The sequence below is a fragment of the Hyperolius riggenbachi genome, chromosome 1 (assembly GCF_040937935.1).
Source record: "Hyperolius riggenbachi isolate aHypRig1 chromosome 1, aHypRig1.pri, whole genome shotgun sequence".
Lineage (NCBI taxonomy): Eukaryota > Metazoa > Chordata > Amphibia > Anura > Hyperoliidae > Hyperolius > Hyperolius riggenbachi.
The window spans coordinates 174,540,140-174,565,559 of record NC_090646.1 but is presented as its reverse complement, the minus strand read 5'-3'; the positions used below and the strand labels follow the sequence as shown (position 1 = coordinate 174,565,559).

Below are 25,420 nucleotides of genomic sequence, written 5' to 3'. Positions count from 1 at the left end.
ATTCGGTAATGATACGATAAAATGGAAGAAAGTGCAATTCATGAAAATGAAAGTGGGCGTGGTTTAGCGTTAAAGTTAGGATCAGTTATTTCCTTCATTGCTCTGTCGTTATTCCTGTCAGATCATTGCTTACAGAGAAGATGGAGCCATTTGAAGTGGTTATGTATCAGCTGAGAGTGATTCAAAGGCGTAGAAGGGCAAGAATAAGGTCTAGATCCATGTCAGTTTGCAAGAGAATAGATTTATTTGCTATACCAAGATATCTGCATTTCTCTTGAATCCTCTTGTAAGAGAACACAGGCAGTGTCAGGGTTAACTAAATTGCTAGCTGCACTACATTTTTTGAGAAAAGGCTCCTATCAAGCCATAGCTGGTGAAATTATGGAATTGTCCCAAGCCACTTCCAGAATCCTGGTCCAGGTGTTAAGCCCTATTCGAAATCTTGCTACGTGATGTTCAAAGGACTGCCTTTTTACCCACAATTCCACGGGAATCTTATGGCCTTGTGTTAAATTACTGCTGTAAAGTGGAAATATCGACACGTTACCGCATTGTTATCGATATTTTATCGAAGTCACACCGAATGCTGAAAAACCTTGATGAATACAACTAGAAATCGATAAACTTCAAATTCGGTAATTTAACGAACTGGAAAAAGTTATCGCAAAGACAATGATGAATCGAGGCCTAGATCCGCAGGAGAGTCAGGCAACTGGTTTTTTGTTTTTTTGTTTTTTTTTAAAGGAAAATCCATATCCTTCTCAGTTTAGGTTCCCTTTAACCACTTCGGGACCAGCATCCTCCGCCCCCTTAAGGACCAGAGGGTGCTGGTCCAGTAAACCGCCGCTTCCCGACGAATCACCGCTAAAATCCGACGGTCACGACACTCTGACCACGCCGCAGACTGCTCTCTGCCGTCGGTATGACGGCAGAGAGCTGTGCGCCGGTCAGGAGCCGCTTGCATTGGATCCTGACCCTGTCACTCCATGTAAGCCAATGGGAACGGCTTACATGAATGACAGGGCCAGGAGCCCATGAAAACGACTCCTGCCCGGCTCACAGTGCTCTGCCGTCATAGAGGCGGCAGGGCAGCTGATTGCGGCGCAGATCGAGCGGGGACAGCGGCGGGGACGGGCGGGGGCGCGGTCAATGGGACGTAGAGTTTACGTCCGGTCAGAACCGCAGCGCCCACTGCCCGCCGTAGAATTATACTGCGGCGGTCCGCAGTAGGTTAAAATAACTACAGAATTTTAAAGTTAAAAACAGGCTGTCAATTAACTGCATGTGCAAATAACTACAGAGGAGGTAACATGCCGGGAACACACGGTGCGTTTCCGGGGCTCGATCAAGCCATTAGATGGCTCGATTGATAATTTCCGACGTGTCCGATCACCTGCTGGATCGATTTCTCGTTCGATACCGCGGGCGGGACAATAGAAAAAGATAAGGAAACGAGCAGAAGATAAGAGAATCACCCGCAGGGACGAGCAGGAATCAATCTGGCGTCGAGCCGCGGAAACGTCCTGTGTATTCCCGGCATAAAGGACAGAAATGATAAGATAACATCCTCCAGTGGTAGACAGGTCATGTGTATGCTCGGTTTGTATTCGACCCCACAAGTGGGGCTTCTAGTCTGTTTTTAAGTAGCGCTGCTCATTTCCTTGCTATGTACTAATTTAATTAGCTTTTGGTCAGCTGCTCCCACTTAACAGCCATGCTTTTGGTGTATATGCAGAGCTTCTGTTTGGGTTCAAGGTGCGTTTGTAGTTCCTGGGGGAGGCTCAGCGCATCTCTGATTCGAGGCCATTCGGAGGCGGCCTGGTGTTGCGCTGATCCACCTTTTGCGCAATTTTCAATTTTTCAATTTACTTGGTAGTGCACCCAGGCTATGCATATACATAGGTTAGGATTTCATTAGTGTTAGGCCCCTCCCATGGAGGATTGACTTCTTCGCAGTAGGAGGGACGAGTACTTAATAGGTTGCATGCAAGCTGTTACAGGAAACCAACATCCTCCAGTGGTAGACAGGTCATGTGTATGCTCGGTGTGTATTCGACCCCTCAAGTGGGGCTTGCACTCTTTTGCAGGTAGGCACTAGTCTGTTTTTAAGTAGCGCTGCTCATTTCCTAGCTATGTACTAATTTAATTCGTTTTTGGTCAGTTGCTCCCACTTAACAGCCATGCTTTTGGTGTATATGCAGAGCTTCTGTTTGGGTTCAAGGTGCGTTTGTAGTTCCTGGGGGGGCTCAGCGCATCTCTGATTGGAGGCCATTCGGAGGCGGCCTGGTGTTGCGCTGATCCACCTTTTGCGGAATTTTTGATTTTTCAATGTTACTTGGTAGCGCACCCAGGCTATGCATATACATAGGTTAGGATTTAGTTAGTGTTAGGCCCCTCCCATGGAGGATTGACTTCTTCGCAGTGGGAGGGAGGAGTACTTAATAGGTTGCGTGCAAGCTGTTACAGGTAGAGATGGGCCGAACGGTTCGCCGGCGAACGGTTCCCGGCGAACTTCGGTGGTTCGCGTTCGCCTCCCGCAGGCGAACGTTTCCGGAAGTTCGGTTCGCCCCACAATGCACTATGAGGGTCAACTTTGACCCTCTACATCACAGTCAGCAGGCCCAGTGTAGCCAATTAGGCTACACTAGCCCCTGGAGCCCCACCCCCCTTATATAAGGCAGGCAGCGGCGGCCATTACGGCCACTCGTGTGCCTGCATTAGAGAGAGTAGGGCGAGCTGCTGTCTGTCTCTCATAGGGAAAGATTAGTTAGGCTTAGCTTTTCCTGGCTGCATACCTGTTCAGTGATCCTGCCACTGCATACCTGTTCTGTGAACCCACCCACCACTGCATACCTGTTCAGTGATCCTGCCACTGCATTCCTGTTCTGTGAACCCACCCACCACTGCATACCTGTTCAGTGATCCTGCCACTGCATACCTGTTCTGTGAACCCACCACTGCATACCTGTTCTGTGATCCTGCCACTGCATACCTGTTCTGTGAACCCACCCACCACTGCATACCTGTTCAGTGATCCTGCCACTGCATTCCTGTTCTGTGAACCCACCCACCACTGCATACCTGTTCAGTGATCCTGCCACTGCATACCTGTTCAGTGATCCTGCCACTGCATACCTGTTCTGTGAACCCACCACTGCATACCTGTTCTGTGATCCTGCCACTGCATACCTGTTCTGTGAACCCACCCACCACTGCATACCTGTTCAGTGATCCTGCCACTGCATACCTGTTCTGTGAACCCACCACTGCATACCTGTTCTGTGAACCCACCCACCACTGCATACCTGTTCAGTGATCCTGCCACTGCATACCTGTTCTTTGAACCCACCCACCACTGCATACCTGTTCAGTGATCCTGCCACTGCATACCTGTTCTGTGAACCCACCACTGCATACCTGTTCTGTGAACCCACCACTGCATACCTGTTCTGTTCAGTGGACCCGCCACTGCATACCTGTTCTGTTCAGTGGACCCGCCACTGTATACCTGTTTAGTGAACCCGCCACTGCATACCTGTTCTGTTCAGTGAACAGTTTGGTGTGTCAGTGTGAAGCAGTACCTTAATTACACTACCTGATTGATGTATACACATGCAAGATGTTTTAAAGCACTTTAGGCCTGTCATTTAGCATTCAATATGATTTCTGCCCTTAAAACGCTGCTTTGCGTCAAATCCAGATTTTTCCTGGGGACTTTTGGCGTGTATCCCACTCCGCCATGCCCCCCTCCAGGTGTTAGACCCCTTGAAACATCTTTTCCATCACTTTTGTGGCCAGCATAATTATTTTTTTTTTTTAAAGTTCGCATCCCCATTGAAGTCTATTGCGGTTCGCGAACTTTAACGCGAACCTAAAATCGGAGGTTCGGCCCATCTCTAGTTACAGGAAAACATCCTCCAGTGGTAGACAGGTCATGTGTATGCTCGGTGTGTATTATATCCCACAAGTGGGGCTTGCACTCTTTTGCAGGTAGGCACTAGTCTGTTTTTAAGTAGCGTTGCTCATTTCCTTGCAAGATAACTCTCTCACTGAAAACTTATCTCTACACCTTAATAAGGCAAGCTTCTTTAGTGAATTAGCACTGAAAATACCGTTGATGTGTGGTAGTAAGTTTTCTCTTGATATTGAAAATTCCTATTTTCAGATGAAGCAAAACTAATGGTGATGGAGAGGACCAATGTGGTTTGAATGATAAAACTACTATTGATTGAGAATTCTTTGTGATATGCATATTGAGGGGTACGGTAGGGGTGTCATTAGATGCAGGGATGTGTCCAGGGGCGTAACAATAGACCCTGCAAGGGATGCTCCGCAGGGGGGCCCAGAAGCCACAGGGGGCCCCAGAGACTGACAAGCAACTAAGGGCATGGAGAGAAAATGTATTCTACTCTCGTACCATTGTTACATTGACTGCATGTGTCCACCACACAGATAAGGAATCATACACACTTTGGAATTTGTACACTGTCCCTGCTCCCTAGGGTTCGTAAAAAAAACATCTGTCTCTCACTGCAGCTGTTCTGATGACTTCATGTACAACATTACAAACAAAGGAGTCACAGTTGGAAAAAAAAGTTGTAGACCTTCCCTCAGAAGAGATTCCTAGATTCTTATCACACACTGTCTAGTGGCCTGACCTTATGGTGTCTGATTACTGGACACAGTGGAATGGGAAAGATTAATGTCTGACTGGCTGCCTCATTGAGAGCTTGTTGTCTCATACTGAGTCCGAGATCCGCTAATAACAGTATCAATCAGTGACATTCTAAACGTTTTGCCAAAGTTACAGTGAATACTATATCTTCTGATCAGCATGTCATTATTGTTCCTCCATATAGCATGTGCTCTCATGTAGTAAAATAATATGGCTGTGTGTGTATGTATGTACTGGGAGCAGAGCTGCAACACTTGTCGGCTGCAAGGGGCTGGAGGAAGCCCCGGGTAAGTAGATCTGGAGGTAGCATAGATTGCCTGACATTTCCTTTAAGTCTAAGTGTTTTTCTCTGCATGGGAAAAACACATTGGTCCTTTTCCTGTGCAGAGAGTGGGGGGGGGGGGGGGCTTCCAAAGTTTCGCAGGGGGGCCCAGTGATGTCTAGTTACGCCCCTGGGTGTGTCTTAACCACTCAGGGACTGTAGGCTTAGGACCAGGCTATTTTTTGCAATGCAGGCCACTGCAGCTTTAAGGCCTTGCTGCAGGGCCGTGCTTCTCACTCAGCACACAAGTGATCCCCCCCCCCCCTTTTCTGCCCACCAACAGAGCTTTCTGTTGGTGGGCTATGATTGCTCCCAGGATGTTTATTTATTTTTTTATAAATATTTATTGTATTTTATTTTTCAAATCAATAAACAAACCTATTTTATTATTATTTTTATAGCCCTCCCGCCCCCAGCCTATGACATCGATCGGCTGTCATAGGCATCAGCCTATAAGAGCAGATCGCTCCTGTCTCCCCCAGGGGGACGGCCATACCACATGGCTGTCCCCAGTACAGCGCTGCCTTAGATTGCAGCGCTGTACAGTTTAAATAGACGGCGTCTAACAGTCTCCTAGCAGCGATCGCCGCTGGGAGACTGATGATGCATGATGTTAGGTGGTCCTAGGGCTGCTGCCACGTTCACACCTATCGGCGTGATGCGGTTGTTTAGTAGTTAGTGTCCCTCTTTCTTATCTCAAAAAGTTGTGGGGTATGGGGTGGGGGCAACGCTGGAGAAGGGAGTGAGAAATGCGTAGGTAGGTCATATGGAGGTCATTGGAGGACCAGAGAGGGCAGTTGGGTATATATCTGTGGATGGGCTCAGAAAAATAGGTTGGGCAAGTTTTGTGCACAGATTTGTAGGCCAGGCACAGAAACTTGAATCTGATCTTGAAAGGGATAGGGATCCAGTCTAGGGCTTTGAAGAGTGGTGTGAAGAATGGAGGAGTCTAGCTGCCACATTCATGACTTATTGAAGGTGGCAGGGCTGGATTTACCATAAGGCACTGTAGGCATGTGCCTACAGGCGCCTGATGATGGAAAGGTGGCTCACTCCCTTCCCCAGGTGCTTGCCTCCTGCCTTACCTATGCAGAGTTCCAAGTGGAGTGTAAATAAGAGGTTACTCACCCAGGTCTCGGCTTTCCAGTGACCAGATCTCCCTTCAGTCCGGGGCAACTCTAGCTACTTAATACTGAGGGTAATTCTGGCTACCTAATACTAAGGGGCACCTGTAGCTACCTACGATGAGCAAGGGATCTAAGGGAGAAGTGAAAGCTGGGCCAGCCGTATGGCGGGGGTTTGTAAATTCATGGAAGGTGAAGTCAGGAAATCTGTGCCTATAGGCTCCTGTGATGTAATGTGATTCAAGGTGGAGGTCTGAAAGATGAGGGTGTGGATGAGAAGCTTAGTAGTGTCCAGGGTAAGGAAGGGACGATAAAAGGTTTTGAAGTCTTTTTCTAAAAGGATTGTTTGTTTTCTGAATCCTATTCCCAGTCGAAGCAGGGAACGGACTTGTCCATGAATTTTTCACACAACGGTGTTTGTAATCGTGCTATTTTCATTCACAGTTTTCCACATTGTGGCAAAAATATACTGTAATTAGGATCACACGCGTGTGGAAAAAAAGCAGTACAATGAAAAACTTCAGGCAAAACCGCAAACGCAGAATGTGAACAGCATGAATCCCAAGCAGCCCATTGACGATAATGGCCAGTGTGGAAGTGAATGTTTTACTGTGTTTGTGTTGTATAATGCGCATGAATCTACTAAGTCTGTTCCCAGCTTCAGAGACTTAATCTCATTTGTAAGTCTTCGTATCACTAGAATAAATAGTGTTTATGATTCTCTTCTACCCGAAGCACAAACCAAAAAAAAACAAAAACGAAGACAAGACAAATAACATTTATATCGCGCTTTTCTCCTGGCGGACTCAAAGCACCGGAGCTGTAGCCACTAGGACACGCTCTATAGGCAGTAGCAGTGTTATGGTGGCCATACATGGTACAATTTTTTCATCCAATCTTACCATTTCTATGTAATATAAGGGAACTGCCTAAATTATCCTTTCAGTATATTCACTTAATTTACCCTTATACTACTTAGAAATGGTAAGATTGGGTGAAAAAAATTGTACCATGTATGGCCACCATTAGGGAGACTTTCCTAAGGTCTCCTACTGAAAAGGTGCTGGCTTACTGAACAGGAAGCAAGGAGACTTAAAGAGAACCCGAGGAGGGGTTCTGAGAATAAAATCCCCATACAGAGGCTGGGTCTGTCTATGGAGCCCAGCCTCTGTTGCTATATAGATCGCTCCTAATCGCCCCCTGCACTCTACAATACCCCATAAATCACAGCCGCGCTATGCGCGCTGTGTTTACCTTACTCCTGTCACTCTCGCCGCTCCCCCCGCCTCCTGCATCGCTCCGGTCCCGCCCGCGTCCCTTCCCTCCAATCAGCGGCGAGGGAAGGGACGTGGGCGGGACAGGAGCGATGCAGGAGGCGGGGGGAGCGACGAGACTGACAGGAGAGAGGTAAACACAGTGCGCTGCGACACGCTGCGTGTCGCCAGCGCGGCTGTGTTTAGGTGGGTATTGCAGAGTGCAGGGTGGGCTTAGGGGCGAACTATATAGCAACAGAGGCTGGGCTCTATAGACAGACCCAGCCTCTGTATTGGGATTTTATTCTCAGAACCCCTCCTCGGGTTCTCTTTAAACCCTGGTCTCCTGTATCAGAGGCAGAGCCCTTAACCATTACACCATCCAGCCAAAAAGGCAGCAGTTCCATCTTACAGGAACACTGTAGTAAGATAGATGTAAAGGCTGCCTGTTTTTTATTTCCCTTTGATCTGTGCCTGGCTGTCCTCCTGATCCCGTGTTTCTTGTCGCTTCAGCCACGGACCCAGAATGAGAATGCACATCATGTGCTGTGATTACATTCTGGCCTCTTAGCTGCATGCTTCTTTCAGGTGTGTGACTCAGACACTACCGCAGCCAAAAGAATTGGCAAGATTGCCAGGCTATAGTGGCATTTTTTCAAAGGAAATAAATATGGCAGCCTGCAAATCCCTCTCATTACAGGGCCCCTTAAACAAAGTGAGAGAAGCCCTGTTTATTTTTGAAGCAGAAAAAAGAGCAGAGTCCATATTTGTTTTGCAGGTTGTTATTGCTGTAGTAGATCCAGAGAGGACCTGTTTATGTAGGTGTAAAATTACTCCACTAAGCGCTCAATATTCTAGTCCATCAGGTGTCTTTTTGTACCTGCTGGGGGTGGTTTGGGACAGGAGTTGGTGTTTTGCTTCTTTCTTGTAGTGATGACCAGCGCCCTCTAGTGTAGCAATAATCCTCATATCTCTCCTGAGTCCATGCCAGTCTACCCCTTGATCCCGGACCATCTCTATCCAGTATTTCAGGAACTGGGTGCCTGCATTGTGAATAAATACACAAAATCATTTGCATTACTAATACTTCCTATACGCATGTGTAGTTAAAGGATACTTGTTGTTATCATGTTTACGTACCTATTACTACTACTACTACTAATATTACAGTAAGTGGTTAATTGGGGCATTAGTAAAGCAGCTAGTAAAAGCAGTGATGCCAACCTCTGCTTTTTTATGGACGGGAGGCTCCCACAATGTGATGAAAAAGTTAAACCTGTTAAAGTGCATAAAGTGTTGGTCTTACTCTTTACAGATGACACACACCAGGATAATGTGGCAAATTTATAAACCTGGCGAACCAACTTGTTTCATGGACAGATCCCCGCTTCCTCAGATCTGATATTGTGCCAAAGATGTGCAGTGATATCACTTCAAGCGCCTTACATTGTGGTTGTCTCCCACCCTACTGCATTCGTACACCCCTTTTGCAAGACAGATTATTTTTTTTTTCCAATTATCTGTTTTCTTGGCGCGTGACTACCACAACTTTATGATCAAGAGAGCATTAAGTGTTCAACAAACAGGCACATGTTAGAGGGAATATGTAATCTGTACCACCAATACCACCTGTATGCAGACGATACGCAACTGTACCTCTCGGACCCAGACCTTAACTCCCTCCTCAAACGTGTTCCTGACTGCTTGTCTGCTATATCCTCCTTCGTGTCCTCTCGCTTCCTAAAACTTAATATGAGTAAAATGGAACTAATAATTTTTCCACCGTCTCTGGCCACCTCTCTGCCTGAAGTAACTATAAATGTTAATAACACTCCCATAACTTCAGTTCCCAAAGCTCGGTGCTTGGGGGTAATATTCGACTCTTCTCTCTCTTTTATTCCTCATCTTAACTCCATAACCAGCTCCTGCCATCTCCAACTCAAAAATATATCTCGCATCCGTCCCTCTCTCACTCAAGACACAACCAAAATGTTAATACATGCTCTTATAATTTCTCATCTGGACTACTGCAACGTACTACTTTGTGGACTACCTTCTAACAAACTGGCCCCACTCCAGTCGGTACTGAACTCAGCTGCTCGTCTCATTCATCTTTCTTCTCGATCTTCCTCAGCTGACCCTCTCTGTCAATCTCTTCACTGGCTGCCAATTAACCAGAGGATCCAGTTCAAACTCCTAACCCTAACCTATATGCTCTCCACAATCTCTCTCCTGGGTACATATCCTCACTAATTTCCAGATACAAACCCAATCGCAATCTCAGATCTGCACACGATTTTCTGTTGTCCTCCTCTAGAATCACCTCCTCACATTCACACTTACAAGATTTTGCACGCGCTTCACCCCTTCTCTGGAAACCCCTCCCACAACACATCCGTCACTCGCCAACCTTTGCTACTTTTAAAAGCTCTCTAAAAACTCATTTGTTCCGACAAGCATATGCGCTACCTTAGGCCACTTACCTTTGTCCTAATACCAAATTGCATTCCTACTAGGTATCCTAAAACACACTGCCTTTATATATTTTATCGTATAATACCCCTCCTCTTGTTTCCCCCCATTCCCTTTAGATTGTAAGCTCGCAAGGGCAGGGCTCTCTCCCCCTTTTGTGTCTTGGAGATCATTATACATTTTATTCATCATGTTATTTTTATCACTGTCATTACCACTTCTGTATTTTGTATTATGTATGCTGTATCATTTTTTTGTATTTTGTCACTAATTATGTATCTTGTATATTAGTGTACACCATTGTCTGTATTATTATGTACCCAATGTTTGTTTCTTACTTTGTACAGCGCCATGGAATATGTTGGCACTTTATAAATCAATAATAATAATCTATATCAGAATCAGAATCCGTTTATTCGCCAAGTACGCTGTAGACGTACCCGGAATTGGTTATGGTACACATGGGAAAGGCAGGAGAGCATGAGACATTTAAGGCATTCAAGACATTTGAGACATTTAATAGTTTCAAGAGACAGGGCATTTCAAGAGACAGACATACATGCATTGGTGAGATTACAAAGTGAGAACATATACTTTTTAATCTCACCAATGCATGTATGCATAGTTACCCTATGTGCCCGATGTACAGTATATAAACTGTTTTGGGTTGTTTTTTTTCACCCAAAAAAACTCTTGTTATGTTCAGGTCTGTTCAGAAAGCACATCAGTGAGTTTTCATTAAGACCACCCCTATCCCCTCCCCCCACCACCCTACCCATGCCCTAGGACAGAGGTGTCAAACTCCAGACCTGGAGGGCCAGATAGTGATAGACACGGTAAGGAGTCAATAAAAGCAGCTCCTGACCGGCTCACAGGAACACTGCCGTCATAGAGACAGTAAAGTGGGTGGCCCAGGTTCCCAACGCGCGGCGGTTGCGGTGGGTGTGTGCTACGATTCGTCAGAATTCTGCATTTCTGTTCTCTGGTCCTTAAGGGGGCAGAGACCACTGGTACTTAAGTGGTTAACAGTGGCAGTGAAGCATTCTTTTCATTAAATGTATGTTTCACTGTATGCGCCGTAACACTCTAATAACATGTGATGCGACTTTTCCCCTCTGATGTGTTCCTGTTTTCACAGGGAACATGCAGCTCCCACTGTGAACGGATCTTTATTCCAATAATTTGAATTACACACGCTGTCACCTTCCCTGTAATATGACCCTTACATAAGCTAAAAACTCAATTCCTCGGAGTAGTTCACTCGTTTTACAGCAGATGGCGCTAAAGACTTATGTGAAGGTTGTCTTCTCCCAGTGACATCATATACACTTTCCTAATAAATCCCATCTGTGTAAATCTCCTCCACACAGACAAGTCAAATTAAACATAAATATTTTTCTTCTACACAAAGCACATTCCATGTGTTACCAGTCACTAGAAAGGAGGCTGAAGTAAAGAAAACACCATTTCTGCAGACTAATCCTTGTGTGTTTGCATCATGCGCTTTGGTCATCAATTTCTGTTTCTACGCTGCTGATTCAATAGGAAAAGGATATTTTTCAATCTTAATTTTTCGCTGTACTGTAACAGTGTACAGAAGTTGAAAATCCAATTGCAGCCACAATCCTATTATTAAAGGACCACTATCACGAAAATCGTAAAAATTAGGTAGGGGGGCAGTCTGCATCTTTATATAAATCCTTTTCAGGGATTGTCTCTTTAGAAATAATAAAGGCTGAGACTCCTCCATGAAGAGATGGGCTAGTCCAAAACCGGTTGGTTCTGTCAATTTCTCCTACCTACTGTAAGTGACAGCAAAATAGGAGAAAAGTCATTTAAGGCTCAATTTACAATTTTAGAAACATACTTGTTATTTGTATGCGTTATACAGGTATTTGAAAATTTACAATTTTTGTGATAGTGATCCTTTAATACACTATGGAAGTCAAATCAAAACGTTTTGTAAATACAAATCAGAAAGGTCTAGAACTCATAAGGTTTTTTTTTTACTGTTGTCCATGTCCCTGTTTAGCATACATTCTCTCATTTCCTGTTTCTTGTGACCGTTAACACGAAGAGGAAAAGTGAATACCAAACACTGGCCCCTATTCAGTTCATGAATTTAGATGTTGGAGGTATTGTTAAACATTAAAAATGAGGGCAGGTGAGTGTTAAACCTTTTATTTATACGCAGGTGTTAAGATGTATCACTCATCTCAGGATTATGTTTTTTGTGCTATTTTTTTTCCCATCCAACCCCACAAGCTTTATTTTAACTGCTTGTACCACACACAGGGTGGTATTACAGAACAGCTGAGCAGGACAACAGGGAGCATAAATGGTCCATGACAAGGAGGTGAGGGGGCTCTGCAAGGAAAGAGGGGGGAGATATTTCCTCCCTCACGTTATTCTTCAACATCCAGTGTTTTATTTTAGTTTGTAATAGTGTGGAATAGGGCTACAACTGTTCTGGGTTTTTAATGCTGTCTGTTTCCTTATTGTAGAAACTTCTAGTATAGGGGAACAGCAATGCAAAAAAGAGCCTGGTTTGCACAAATCTATGGTCACGGTACCAGTGACTGTATAGCAAACAGTCCAGTGAGGCTGCCACCACCAAAGTAAAAAATGCTCTTTTATTCAAAACGTCATTAAAAATGACATACAGTCAATAAAACGTGGCCCTGGAGGCAGCCTGCTGTTTCAGGCTTGACACCCTTGACAGAGGGCTGTCACCAGGTGGTGCTAGCTTCAGTTGACTAATTGCTCATTGGAGAGACTTTCCCTAATTCCTAACCCCTGGGAAATCTTGTTGATTTGTCTGTCACACTTTGAGAGCTTCCCCACTTATATTCCACAGATCAAAGCAGCAATGCAGTGTATTGTCTAGAATGCATGCATTATAGAACTAAAGTCCCCGGTTCCGTTCCTGGCCTGGACCCTATTTGTGTGGATTCAGGGCTGGATTTCTGGAAAGGCCACAAAGGCCCGAGCCTTGGGTGTTTGAAGGCCAAGGGGCACCTGGACATGAAAAAAGGAGTTACTACATATGAAAGAGAAGGGGATAAATGGGGAGCAACACATTAAAAAGGCAACTGATGCTCAAAAGAGCTGTTCATGAAAGAAAGGTGCTGCATACATGGATGATACTCATAGAAGAGGGGCGGCACATGGAATGGGAGGGGTGCTGTAGCACAAGAAAGGGGAGTCACAAGATACTTGACCTATGGGCACAAAAAGTATAAATCCAGCCTTGTGGAAAGTACCATACTGTGTGGAGTTTGAATGTTTGGGGGGGGGGGACAGTAGGGTGACAGTAGGGTCCCACTCCCCCCCCAACCCGCATGCAGAGTAGCACAAGGAGGGGTGTAGTATTAACCTGCTTCTAGTGGCAGTGCTGGAGGTCTCACTGCTGCCATTCACTGGCTCCTGATCACATGACTGATGCGAGTGACGTGAGCAGAAGGCGGAGAATAGCAGCACCAAGGTGCAGCTGTAATGCATGGAGGAGACCCGAAGCGGGCCAGTAAAAAAGGGCGCCGCCATAGACTGCAATGCAAGATATTGGCTATTAAATGCCCGACAGGAAAAAAGGGCGCCCGAGAAATATCGGTTGCAGGGATTGTGTTAACAAAAGTTTTTTGTTTACAGAATAAGGTTTATTACAAATACCGTTTACAAGTTCGTTTTAACTTTGTGGTTTACTTATTTTTTCGTTTTTAAATTTCGCTTATAGGAGCTTTTACTTATTTTGCCGTTTTTAAATTTCGCTTTCAGGGCTGTAACAAGGAAATTATCGTTTACACTTATTTTATCATTTAAAATTCGTTTTCATACATATAATGCTTAAATATAGTTTTCAACCTTGTTCTATTAGAAATACGTTGCTTTTGGTACTAACTTTGTTTTTTACACTTATAATGCGTTGATTATAGTTTTCTAATATATCGCTTTTAATATCGCTGTTATTTTAAGATTTTTAATGCGTACGTGACTGTAAGGCTAGCTATTATATTATATTATATATATATATATATATATATATATATATATATCTATATATATATATATATATTATACACCTTTTTCTATTTATAATATTATTAATGTGTACATGATTTTAATGCTATTTATTCTATTACAAATATATAAATTATTCTATTCATGTTATTTATAGTGAAGTATTTTAAGGATTAAATATATTTTTGTTTATATGTGTGTAAGAGTGTTTGTGCAGTGGGGAAGGTAAGGGTTAGGCATGACCCGGGGGATGGTTAGGGTTAGACACGACTAGGTTGATGGTTAGGGTTAGGCACCACCAGGGGAGATTTAGGTTTAGGCACCACCAGGAAGGTTTTAGGATTAGGCACCACCAGGGGGGTCGTAGGGTTAGGCACCACCAAGGGGGTGCTTAGGGTTAGGCACCACCAGGGGGGTGGTTAGGGTTAGGCACCACCATAGGGGTGGTTAGGGTCAGGCACCACCGGGGGGGGGGGGGGGGGGGTTAGGGTTAGGCACCACCAGGGGGGTCTTAGGGTTAGGCACCACCAGGGGGGTCTAGGGGTTAGGAATAGGTACAGGGAGAGTTCTGTGTGAAAGTAGGAATAGGTATAGTTACAGTACAATATACACCACCAGGGGGGTGGTTAGGGTTAGGCACCACCAAGGGGGGTGGTTAGGGTTAGGCACCACCAAGGGGGGTGGTTAGGGTTAGGCACCACCAGGGGGGTGGTTAGGGTTAGGCACCACTAGGGGGGTCTAGGGGTTAGGGATAGGTTAAGGGAGGGTTCTGTGTGAGAGTAGGGATAGGTATAGTTACAGTACAATATACACCCCCAGGGGGATGGTTAGGGTTAGGCACCACCAGGGGGGTCTAGGGGTTAGGGATAGGTACAGGGAGGGTTCTGTGTGAGAGTAGGGATAGGTATAGTTACAGTACAATATTTGTAATATACACAATTTATTAAATTATGGATGTTTACAGAAGGGGGGGGGGGGGGCTAGGGGTTAGGGAAAGGGAGAGCCTACAGTTAGGTATAATTGCAGTAAAATACATGTAAAATCTACCATTGTATTACTATGCTTAATACAAGTGTAAATATCGTTTTTTGTTATAGATGCTATTTGACGTTTCATTTCCGAATTCGTTTGTTGTTATAGACGGTATTTTGCCGTTTCATTTCCGTTTATTGAACCGATTTAGCACTATATTTTCGTTTATAAGCTATAAACGAAAAATATTGTTTTACATTACAACTTATAATTTCGGCTATATCCCGCGCCCTTTTTTCCAGGCGCCCTTCTTTGATACACGCGACCTGAAGTAGCTAAATAGTACTCCGCTTACTGATAATTGTGCTGGGATTGGTCTCCACACAGTGCAGCTCTTTCCAGCCAGCTCCCATGCTACTACTTACCAAGGACCCTGGTACTGATGAGTCACTTTATCTTCACAGGCTCTGCGGAATTCCCCCATCTAAGTGTTTCAAAGAAAGGGAGTAAGCAAATGGTTAGAATTTGAAGGTAAATGCATTGTATTTTACATTTTCAATAAACAGAGCTGCTATACATTACTGAAAGCAATCTACAATAAATGAGTTGGCAAATGGCAACAGAAGACACAGCTAATGCATCCCAATGTGGTTATAGCGGGCCTTGTTCCTCAGCCTATACAAAGGCTGCAACATATCATTTGTTCTATTTAAAGTGTACCCTAGCTTCATAATTATAAAATCATATACTTACCTCATGAGAAGGAAGCCCAGGATCCTATTAAAGGATACCCGAAGTGACATGATGAGATAGACATGGGTATGTACAGTGCCTAGCACACAAATAACTTTGCCGTGTTCTTTTTTTTCTTTCTCTGCCTGAAAGAGTTAAATATCAGGTATGTAAGTGGCTGATTCAGTCCTGACTCAGACAGGAAGTGACTACAGTGTGACCCTCACTGATAAGAAATTCCCCTTTTTATCTCTTTCTTGCTCTCAGAAGCCATTTTCTGCTAGGAAAGTGTTTTATAGTTGGAATTTCTTATCAGTGAGGGTCACACTGTAGTCACTTCCTGTCTGAGTCTGGACTGAGTCAGCCGCTTACATATCTGATATTTAACTCTTTCAGGCAGAGAAAGAAAAAAAGGAACGCAGCATCGTTATTTGTGTGCTAGGCACTGTACATACCCATGTCTATCTCATCATGTCACTTTGGGTATCCTTTAAGGCTTCCCTCGTTATTCCTTGGTCCCCCATTGCCCCCCCCCCCCCCCCCAAAGATTAGCAACAATGCATTGACGCAGTTCCTCTTTCTGGTTCAAGTGCGCGCAATAGCCGACTTTCCTATTCGTGTGAGGATTCGACATATGTAGGCAAAAGGAGACAGCTAAATGTACAATTGTACCCTCTGTTTTAATATTTTGACTCAGTAGACATACAAGGCTTGACAGAGGTTGCTTGACTGATTGTTTGCCTGAATTGATGCTGGTCTCAAAGTTTTGCCTATCAATCTGCAAAGGGATGTCTGATTTTCCAGATAGTCTTCTCAGGCAGCAGTATTTTCCCCAGAGGTAAAATTGTTACTGGGGTTAATTGCAAAGCATATGTACTTGTTAAGCAGGGTAAAGACTTCACAAGTGATCTTTCCTATAAATTATCATTCGTAAATTTTAAAAGTGGAATGGGAAAACCTGCATGTCCCTACAGTCTATGTATAAGGTTCTGCAACCAATGTTCATGATGGCCCTTACACATGCCTGAATAAGGCAGCCGATAATGACCAACTAAGCTGATAGTCAGGTGTGTGCACAGCGGTCACCGACCCCCAACCTGTGAGCGATCTACAGCCATCAACTAACCCCCGCAAAGGCCGATCACATTGTCTGCATCAGCCCTTTGCTCCTCCCCCCCCCCCCCCCCCCCCATATAGCAACAGAATGTGTCGTCAGCTACATATTTGACACGTTTGAACAGCCCGGCCAGCGATGTCACCCTAGCAGTGTTCCTCAACCCTGTCCTCAAGGCCCACCCAGGGCCGCCATCAGAAATATTGGTGCCCCTCACACATCATCAGGCCTGGACCCCCCCCCTCCCTGGGCCCACTGGTTGCTGTGCCAACACACTAGCCACCCCACCCCAGTGTCTGTGCGTGAAGTGTGCATGGCTCCGACACTAAAGAAAGCGCCATGCACAGCGTCATGCAGCAAAAAGTTGGCGTGACTGTGGCATGTTGTGGGTGGAGCCAAATACTAGCAAAATACAGGTAGTCAGCGGTTAACAAATAAGATAGGGACTTGTAGGTCCGTTCTTGTCCTTTCTCTTTTGTCCCCCTATTTTCTTCCTGTGCCTGTTTTGTCCCCCTCTGTCTCACCTCTTTTATGTCCCTCTGTGTGACCTCATGTTCCCGTCTCATCTCTTTTCTCCCTGTGCCTCTTTTGTCGGCCTCTGTTCCCGCTGTGCATCTTTTATCCCCGTGTTACCTCTTGTCCCCTTCTGTCTCAGCTTGTCCCCCTGCTCTAGCCAGGTATAGGTGCCCCCAGTATAGGTATCCAGGCATAGGTGCCCCCAGTATAGGTAGCCAGGTATAGGTTCCCCCAGTATAAGTAGCCAGCTATAGGTAGTGCCCCAGTATAGGTAGCCTGGTGTAGATGCCCCCAGTATAGGTAGCCTGGTATAGCTGGTGCCCCAGTATAGGCCAGCAAGATACAGGTGCACCAGTATAGGTATTCAACTATAGGTGGTGCCCCAGTATAGGTAGCCTGGTATGGGTGCTCCACCAGTATAGGTTAGCAATGTACAGGTGCACCCAGTATAGGTAGCAAGCTATAGGCACCCCACTATAAGTAGCCAAGTATAGGCGGTGCCCCAGTATAGGTAGCCAGGCATAGGTGTTGGCCCAGTATAGGTAACCTGTAGCCAGATATAGGTGGTGCCCCAGTATAGGTAGCCTGGTATGGGTGCTCCACCAGTATAGGTTAGCAATGTACAGGTGCACCCAGTATAGGTAGCAAGCTATAGGCACCCCACTATAAGTAGCCAAGTATAGGCGGTGCCCCAGTATAGGTAGCCAGGTATAGGTGGTGCCCCAGTATAGGTAGCTAGGTATAGGTGGTTTCAGCCCCAGTATAGGTAGCCAGGCATAGGTGTTGGCCCAGTATAGGTAACCTGTAGCCAGATATAGGTGGTGCCCCAGTATAGGTAGCCTGGTATGGGTGCTCCACCAGTATAGGTTAGCAATGTACAGGTGCACCCAGTATAGGTAGCAAGCTATAGGCACCCCACTATAAGTAGCCAAGTATAGGCGGTGCCCCAGTATAGGTAGCCAGGTATAGGTGGTGCCCCAGTATAGGTAGCTAGGTATAGGTGGTTTCAGCCCCAGTATAGGTAGCCAGGCATAGGTGTTGGCCCAGTATAGGTAACCTGTAGCCAGATATAGGTGGTGCCCCAGTATAGACAGTCTGCTATAGTGGGCTCACTCATCTGCTCCCCATGTTCAAGTGCTGACATCACTCTTCTCTCAGTGCTGGAATGCGGTGTGCTGGTTAGTGAGCCACAGCCCCGCAGCCAGCAATGCAGCCCTTCTAGCGCTTTGGGGGGGAGGGCCCAGGCCCCCCAGAAGCCCTGGGCCCCTCACTGCAGTGTCAGTTGTCCTCCCCCTGATGGCTGCCCTGGGCCCCCCAACAGTGCATGTTTTGTGGAAATCTACAGAGGAATTTAATCAGCTCTGCTGAGACACTAATTATCTCACCTGTGCATGTTTGTGGTTTTCTGCAAAACATGTACTGTTGGTGGGCCTTGAGGACAGGGTTGGGGAACTCTGCCCTAGGGGATCAAGTCCAATGACTGACATAAAATCAGTAGGTGTTTATGCACCTTCAGACAGACAGTACTAATAGAAAACAAAGCTATGCCTTAACAAGGATATAAATTAACACTCTGCTCTGCCTGATTATGTACAGTAGTCTTATAAAAAAAGAATTAACATGTGACATAGGTATCACCATAGCAGCCATGGGGCCTGTAGCCTCAGGAAGCCTTGTGTGTGTACAAAAGGTGATCTGGGGTTGCTGCTACTCTGCATGGGGGAGGGTATGACTTCCTATGCTCGTGGGGGGAGCTACTTCTGGCTACCTATACTGTCCTTCTGCCTACCTATGCTGGGGGCCCTTTGACTACCTATCCTAGATTAGCTGAACAGAATCACAAAAGCTTTAACACAGTGCAATTTATATATGTATACAGTAATACCTTGGATTGAGAGTGACTTGGTTTAAGAGCGCTTTGATATACAAGGAACAAGCAAAAAAAAAAGTATACATGCGTCACGTCATCACAACTGAGCCAATAGTTCTTCTCCCTTTGGCGCTGCAGGATTGTACTAATTATACCTAATGTGAGTGTAGAGACTGTGCAAAGTCACATTTCCATGAAATCTTCAAAAGTACCTGTCATTGGGTAAGTTCCTTGTTAAAGCCACACAAAAAAGGTTGGGGCGAGCCAACAGATGGCAATGATTCTGTTAGTAATAGTGAAAGTCTTGTTTATATTTTTATTTAATACTAATTTACTATAACTGTTTTTGGATTGTGGAACAAATGAACTGGGTTTCCATTAATTCTTATAGGAAAGTTCACTTTGATATAAGAGTGCCTTGCATTACAAGCATGTTTCCAGAACAAATGATGCTCGCAAACCAACTGTCAGTTGTGTATTTAGGTTTTGCTTGAATTACGACTTTAAATTTCAAGAAATTGGCAGAGAACACCATCCTAGGCAGAGAGCACCATCCTTAAAAACATTTTAATAACCTAAAATGAAACACGTATGTGAATGTCCCACACAGACAGGAAATGTTGAAGTCCTGGTTTAAAGAAAACCTGTACTGAAAAAAAGTTCTCCTGGGGGGTACTCACCTCAGTAGGGGGAAGCATCTGGACCCTATTGAGGCTTCCCCTGTCCTCCTGTGTCCCACGGCAGTCTCGCTGCAGCCTCCGGAACACACAGGCGACAAATCCGACAGCCTGTGCAATATTTACCTTTTCGGGGCTCCAGCGGGGGCGCTGTTTCGGCTCTTCTGAAGGAGATCGGCTATTTCCGCCTATCTCCGTCGTGTCCGCTCTACTGCGCAGGAGACTTGTGCCTGCGCAGTAGAGCGGCCCGACGGAGATCGGCTATTTTCGCCTATCTCTGTGGGAAGAGTGGATACTGCGCCTGCGCTGGAGCCAAAAGGTAAATATTTACATCGCCGCCGCTCTGGGAGGATTTTCTCCGCCACTGTGGGACCGAGGAGGACGGGGGAAGCCTCAATAGGATCCGGAGGCTTCCCCCACCCGAGGCGAGTACCCCCTAGGGGAGTTTTTTTCATTACAGATTTTCTTTAAGCTCAATCAATACAGTAGGTGTTGCATTCATATATCATGGCGAGTCCAAACGACCCACAAAACAATCTTCCCTCCTTGCTTATCACAGCATCTAGTGCAGTAGGCAAGCTACAAGTCCAGCTGTTCCAAGAGAATGTATTAGCTGGTCAATTAAATGCTAATGATTCTGACTTGCATGCAAATATCAATCAAATTGTATGCAGCTTAGAACTGGGCCAATCATGTCAGAAAATGTGTTAGATTGGCCCATGACTTTTTAATGACTGACTAATTGTAAATTCAATGGATGAAATTGAGAAGGCACGCCAAAATCTATAGATCTACCACATTTTAGAAAGCAATATCTCCATGTGCCCCATATTGCATGGTATTTATATGGCTACGCATTAGCATATCAATATGTAACGGGAGTAGAATAAAGTGTTGGCACTGCAGCACTCTTCTAGAGGTGGAGGTTTAAATAGTGGCAGATGCATACACTAGGGCCGGTTTTCTCAAAAGCTTCAGCGTGCTCTGGCCGTATAAGATCTATAGATATTGGTAAAAGATGGAAACGGAGGTCGGCATTGTTGTCTATTGCTTTAACTCAATATTGATCTCATATATGAACAAATTGTGAGTTGCACATGATGCAGATGCAAATATAACTAGTGCACATAGTGGTCCAGGTGTGGCAGTGGGTGCAGAGCACTGAAAGCCTGACAACCGTTTTGCACACTTAGTGCTTCTACAAGCCTCTGTAGAAGCGGTGGCAACGCAAAATGGCTGTCAGGCTTCTCTGCACCCAACGGCCCACACCTGCTCACCTATATGTGATCAATATTGAATTGAAGTAATTGACAGCAGTGCCGACCTCCATTTCCATCTTTTACCAATAGCATTAGCATATCAGCCTGGCTGGAGTTCTCCTTTAAGATTCAACTTTGACAGAAAAATTCCATATCCCGGCATGAATGCCAAGGTCTGCTGTCGTTTACTAGCTACAAAGACCAGCATTATATTTTTTTTTACAGGTATGATAATTGATTGGCACTGTTTGTTATTTAACACAGGAAAGAATTAAAGTTTTTATTGAGAGCAAAAGCCAAAATACAATTTATTGACAGCAGCGAAGCCTGGCATTATACTCAACTGTAAATGCCATATTTAGGCTTCACATTTCATGTTAACCCAACTATTTCATGTGACAGCTCTGTTTAAACTGCCCCAGTGGAGTAGATATAAAGATGATACGTGTGTTTGCAAGACAAAATAATGTCGGGTCCATGTAAACACAAAAATCAATTTTTTTAATGTTATAAACAGATCATTAAGGCACAGTTTTAGTATGCATAGGCATTTATTATAACATTGTTTTATATGTTGTGTGCAAAAAAACAAGTTTCACAAAATAAAAAAAGGTAAGATCTTGTTGCACTAATCGAAAGCCTTTCTTTTTGGGAACGGAATGGGAAAGTGCATGTTGCATTGCATGCAGTCGATGAAAAGTCTGCTATACTGCCACTGTGACCAAAGCGGCAGCCCCAGGACTTGATGCCAATTGGCGTTAGGCGGTCCTGGGGCGGGGATTTGCAGGAGATCGCGTGCGTCAATGCATGCGCATCTCTGCATGGATGATGGAGCGCCGCTCCACCATCATTCTCCTCATTGGCAATCACCGCTAAGAGACTGTTAGACGACTAAACCGCCGTCTATTTACTGTGTACAGCGCTGCGATCCACGGCAGCACTGTACTGGGGACAGCCGTGTGAAACGGCTGTCCCCCTGGGAGGCACAATTGTGATCCGCTGTCATAGGCTGAATAAACAAAAAAATAGTAAAATATATTAGAAAAAAAAAACATATAAATATTTTGAAAAAATAAATAAACATTGGGGGAGCGATCAGACCCCACCAACAAAGAGCTCTGTTGGTGGGGATAAAAGGGGGGAGGAATCACTTGTGTGCTGAGTTGTACGGCCCTGCAGCGAGGCCTTAAAGCTGCAGTGGCCTGTTTTGTAAAACATGGCATGGTCACTAGGGGGGTTTAAGCCCAGGTTCCTCAAGAGGTTAACAGGCACATTTTAAGGTAACCCACTGCATGCAGTGTGTTGGGATGCCGCATACCATCTGCATCTACATCTGCATTTAGCCAGGCTGTATCGGCCAGACTGTGAAACCATATAGGTGATGCACTGCAGTGCCACGTTCACATTACAATATGGCCATTACGCTGCACTACTGTGAATGTAGCTTTCCTCCTCAGCAATCTCAATCTACCTTCTCATTCCCTCTTCCCCTCCTTTAGCAAGTAGGCATGGCTTCAGTCGATAGGATAACAAAGCTATTTATGCATAATTAATTAAAATAATCTTTTACATGCATATTAAAAGCTGCATCTGGGTTGGGGCGTTAAAACAGAATTGCAATATGGCATAACATGCAATAAAGACTTTCCTACTCATTATTGCCTTTAATGTTATCCTGTTTACATTTGTCCTGTGATAATGTCATCTGTGTATAAATACCAAGTCTCCCCAGCTCAGAGTACTGTACAGCAGGGGTCCCCAACCACCGGGCCGCGGCCCACTGCCGGTCCGTGGGCAGTTTTGGCCTCTCTCCCCCCTCCCCCCGCGGCCGCCGCTCCTGTCACCTTATGAGCTGGCGGCCGCTTCCTGCGCAGCTGCTGTAAGGAGGGAAGAAAGCGGGGCAGCGGCTTCCTGTAGCGGCGATCGCCGTTACCATGGAAACCGGCGCTGTCTCGCTTCCTTCCCTCCTTACAGCAGCTGCGCAGGAAGCGCTGCTGTAATAGGAGATGCTGCATTCCTCAGAGCGGCTATGGGGAATCTGTGACAGGAAGCGGCCGCCAGCTCATAACAGGTAACAGAAGCGGCGGCCGCGGGGGGAGGGGGGCTACACTGGGGCACTATACTAGCTATCCTGGGGCACTATACTAGCTGCACATAGGGCACTATACTAGCTATACTGGGGCACACTGGGCACTATACTAGCTATCCTGGGGCACACTGGGCACTATACTAGCTATCCTGGGGCACATGGGGCACTATACTAGCTATCCTGGGGCACATGGGGCACTATACTAGCTATACTGGGGTACACTGGGCACTGTATTAGCTATACTGGGGCACACTGGGCACTATACTAACTATCATGGGGCACACGGGGCACTATACTAGCTATACTGGGGCACACTGGGCACTGTACTAGCTATACTGGGGCACACTGGGCACTATACTAGCTATCCTGGGGCACTATACTAGCTATCCTGGGGCACACTGAGCACTATACTAGCTATCCTGGGGCACTATACTAGCTATCCTGGGGCACTATACTAGCTATCTTGGGGTACATGGGGCACTATACTAGCTATCCTGGGGCACATGGGGCACTATACTAGCTATCCTGGGGCACATGGGGCACTATACTAGCTATCCTGGGGCACATGGGGCACTATACTAGCTATCCTGAGGCACATGGGGCACTATACTAGCTATCCTGGGGCACATGGGGCACTATACTAGCTATCCTGGGGCACTATACTAGCTATCCTGGGGCACTATACTAGCTATCCTGGGGCGGGCACATGGGGCACTATACTAGCTATACTGGAGCACACTGGGCACTGTACTAGCTATACTGGGGCACACTGGGCACTATACTAGCTATCCTGGGGCACTATACTAGCTATACTGGGGCACACTGGGCACTATACTAGCTATACTGGGGCACTATACTAGCTGCACCAGGGTACAGACTCCCTATACTGGGGCAACTGTGCTTGCTGTGCCGCCGCGAATACCTACCCCCCCCCCCCCCCCGGGCCCCCAGAGAAAATTTTGGATGGTTACCGGTCCCCAGGCAGAAAAAGGTTGGGGACCCCCTGCTGTACAGCACTGCCAGGAGCTGTCGTTGCATTGAAATAGAATATCATTAAATTCATTCCATAATGTTTTTGGTGATTAAAATTCTGTTTGCCATGTGTACAGAGCTACGTCTGGGTTCGCAGTGGACAGTTGCATACCTCATTAATTAAAATGACTGTGAACTGCAAAGGAGACTGGCCATAGACTTAAATACAAAGCCTGTCTGCATGCAGCGAGTTAGAATAACGCAATCCGTTACTGTGAACAGGACAACTGTGAATGAAAAGAAATTTTGACTATAGTTTCAGTTTATAGGACACCTGAAGTGACATGATGAGATAAAACGTGTATGTACAGGACGAAGCATACAAATAACTAGACTGTTTCCATTCTTTTTATTTTTTGCCTGAAAGAGTTAACATTTAGGCGTGCAAGTGACAGTTTCTCTGAAGACGGGACTAAGTCATACTATAGCGAAACGTTCACTGATGAGGAATTACAGCCATAAACCTCTTTCCTCACAGAGAACAGGCTTCTGAAGGTAGAGGATAGATAGGAGAGGTCAATAGTTCATATATTTTAATTCCTGGGACACTGAAAGACTGTGTTGTCAAGATAAAGTAGATATGAGTGGCACTCCCTTCACTAACCTGGAGCAGTGTAGGTATATATGGGCAAAAAAAAACCACCATTCTCACCGGGTCATCGACGCTTCCTGCTGTTGGGACGTGTGCACATCGGGATAGAAGAAGAAAGCCATCAGTACATCCAATACACAGAAAAAGAACAGAGTCTCCGGGCACCTTCCGTCCACTCGTTTTTATTGCAGTGTACAAATCGTGCGTCTACATTGCAGCCATACGACTGTTCCTCAAGTGGTGATGTGGTGGAGGTGGGGGGGCACCGAGCACCAGTTGGGGCCTGCGACGGCCGTTTCGCGTCTCAGTGGACGCTTGGTCACGCTATGCATAGCGTGACCAAGCGTCCACTGAGACGCGAAACGGCCGTCGCAGGCCCCAACTGGTGCTCGGTGCCCCCCCACCTCCACCACATCACCACTTGAGGAACAGTCGTATGGCTGCAATGTAGACGCACGATTTGTACACTGCAATAAAAACGAGTGGACGGAAGGTGCCCGGAGACTCTGTTCTTTTTCTGTGTATTGGATACACTGAAAGACTGTATCAGCAAATGAGACAATACATCATTCTTCTTTTACTTGATACACAGAAATTAAAACGGCAGGATTAAAAAAAAAAAAAGGCATTTTTAGGAGTAGGAGGATAAATACAATTGTGTATCTCATCTTTTTATTTTCACCTCAGATTTCCATAAAAAAATG

General features: G+C 45.6%; 1 protein-coding gene across 1 annotated transcript in view; it reads right to left on the bottom strand.

The window, feature by feature from the left end:
• The window catches only part of SPMIP2 (sperm microtubule inner protein 2), a 62,633-nt gene that overhangs the window by 1,372 nt on the left and 35,841 nt on the right, over positions 1–25,420 (bottom strand). Inside the window, exons 3-4 of the mRNA XM_068269508.1 lie at positions 15,261–15,319; positions 8,255–8,417 (exon numbers count right to left, since the gene is read on the bottom strand). Coding sequence (XP_068125609.1) covers positions 8,255–8,417; positions 15,261–15,319 — 222 coding nt within the window. The remainder of the gene's footprint in view (positions 1–8,254; positions 8,418–15,260; positions 15,320–25,420) is intronic.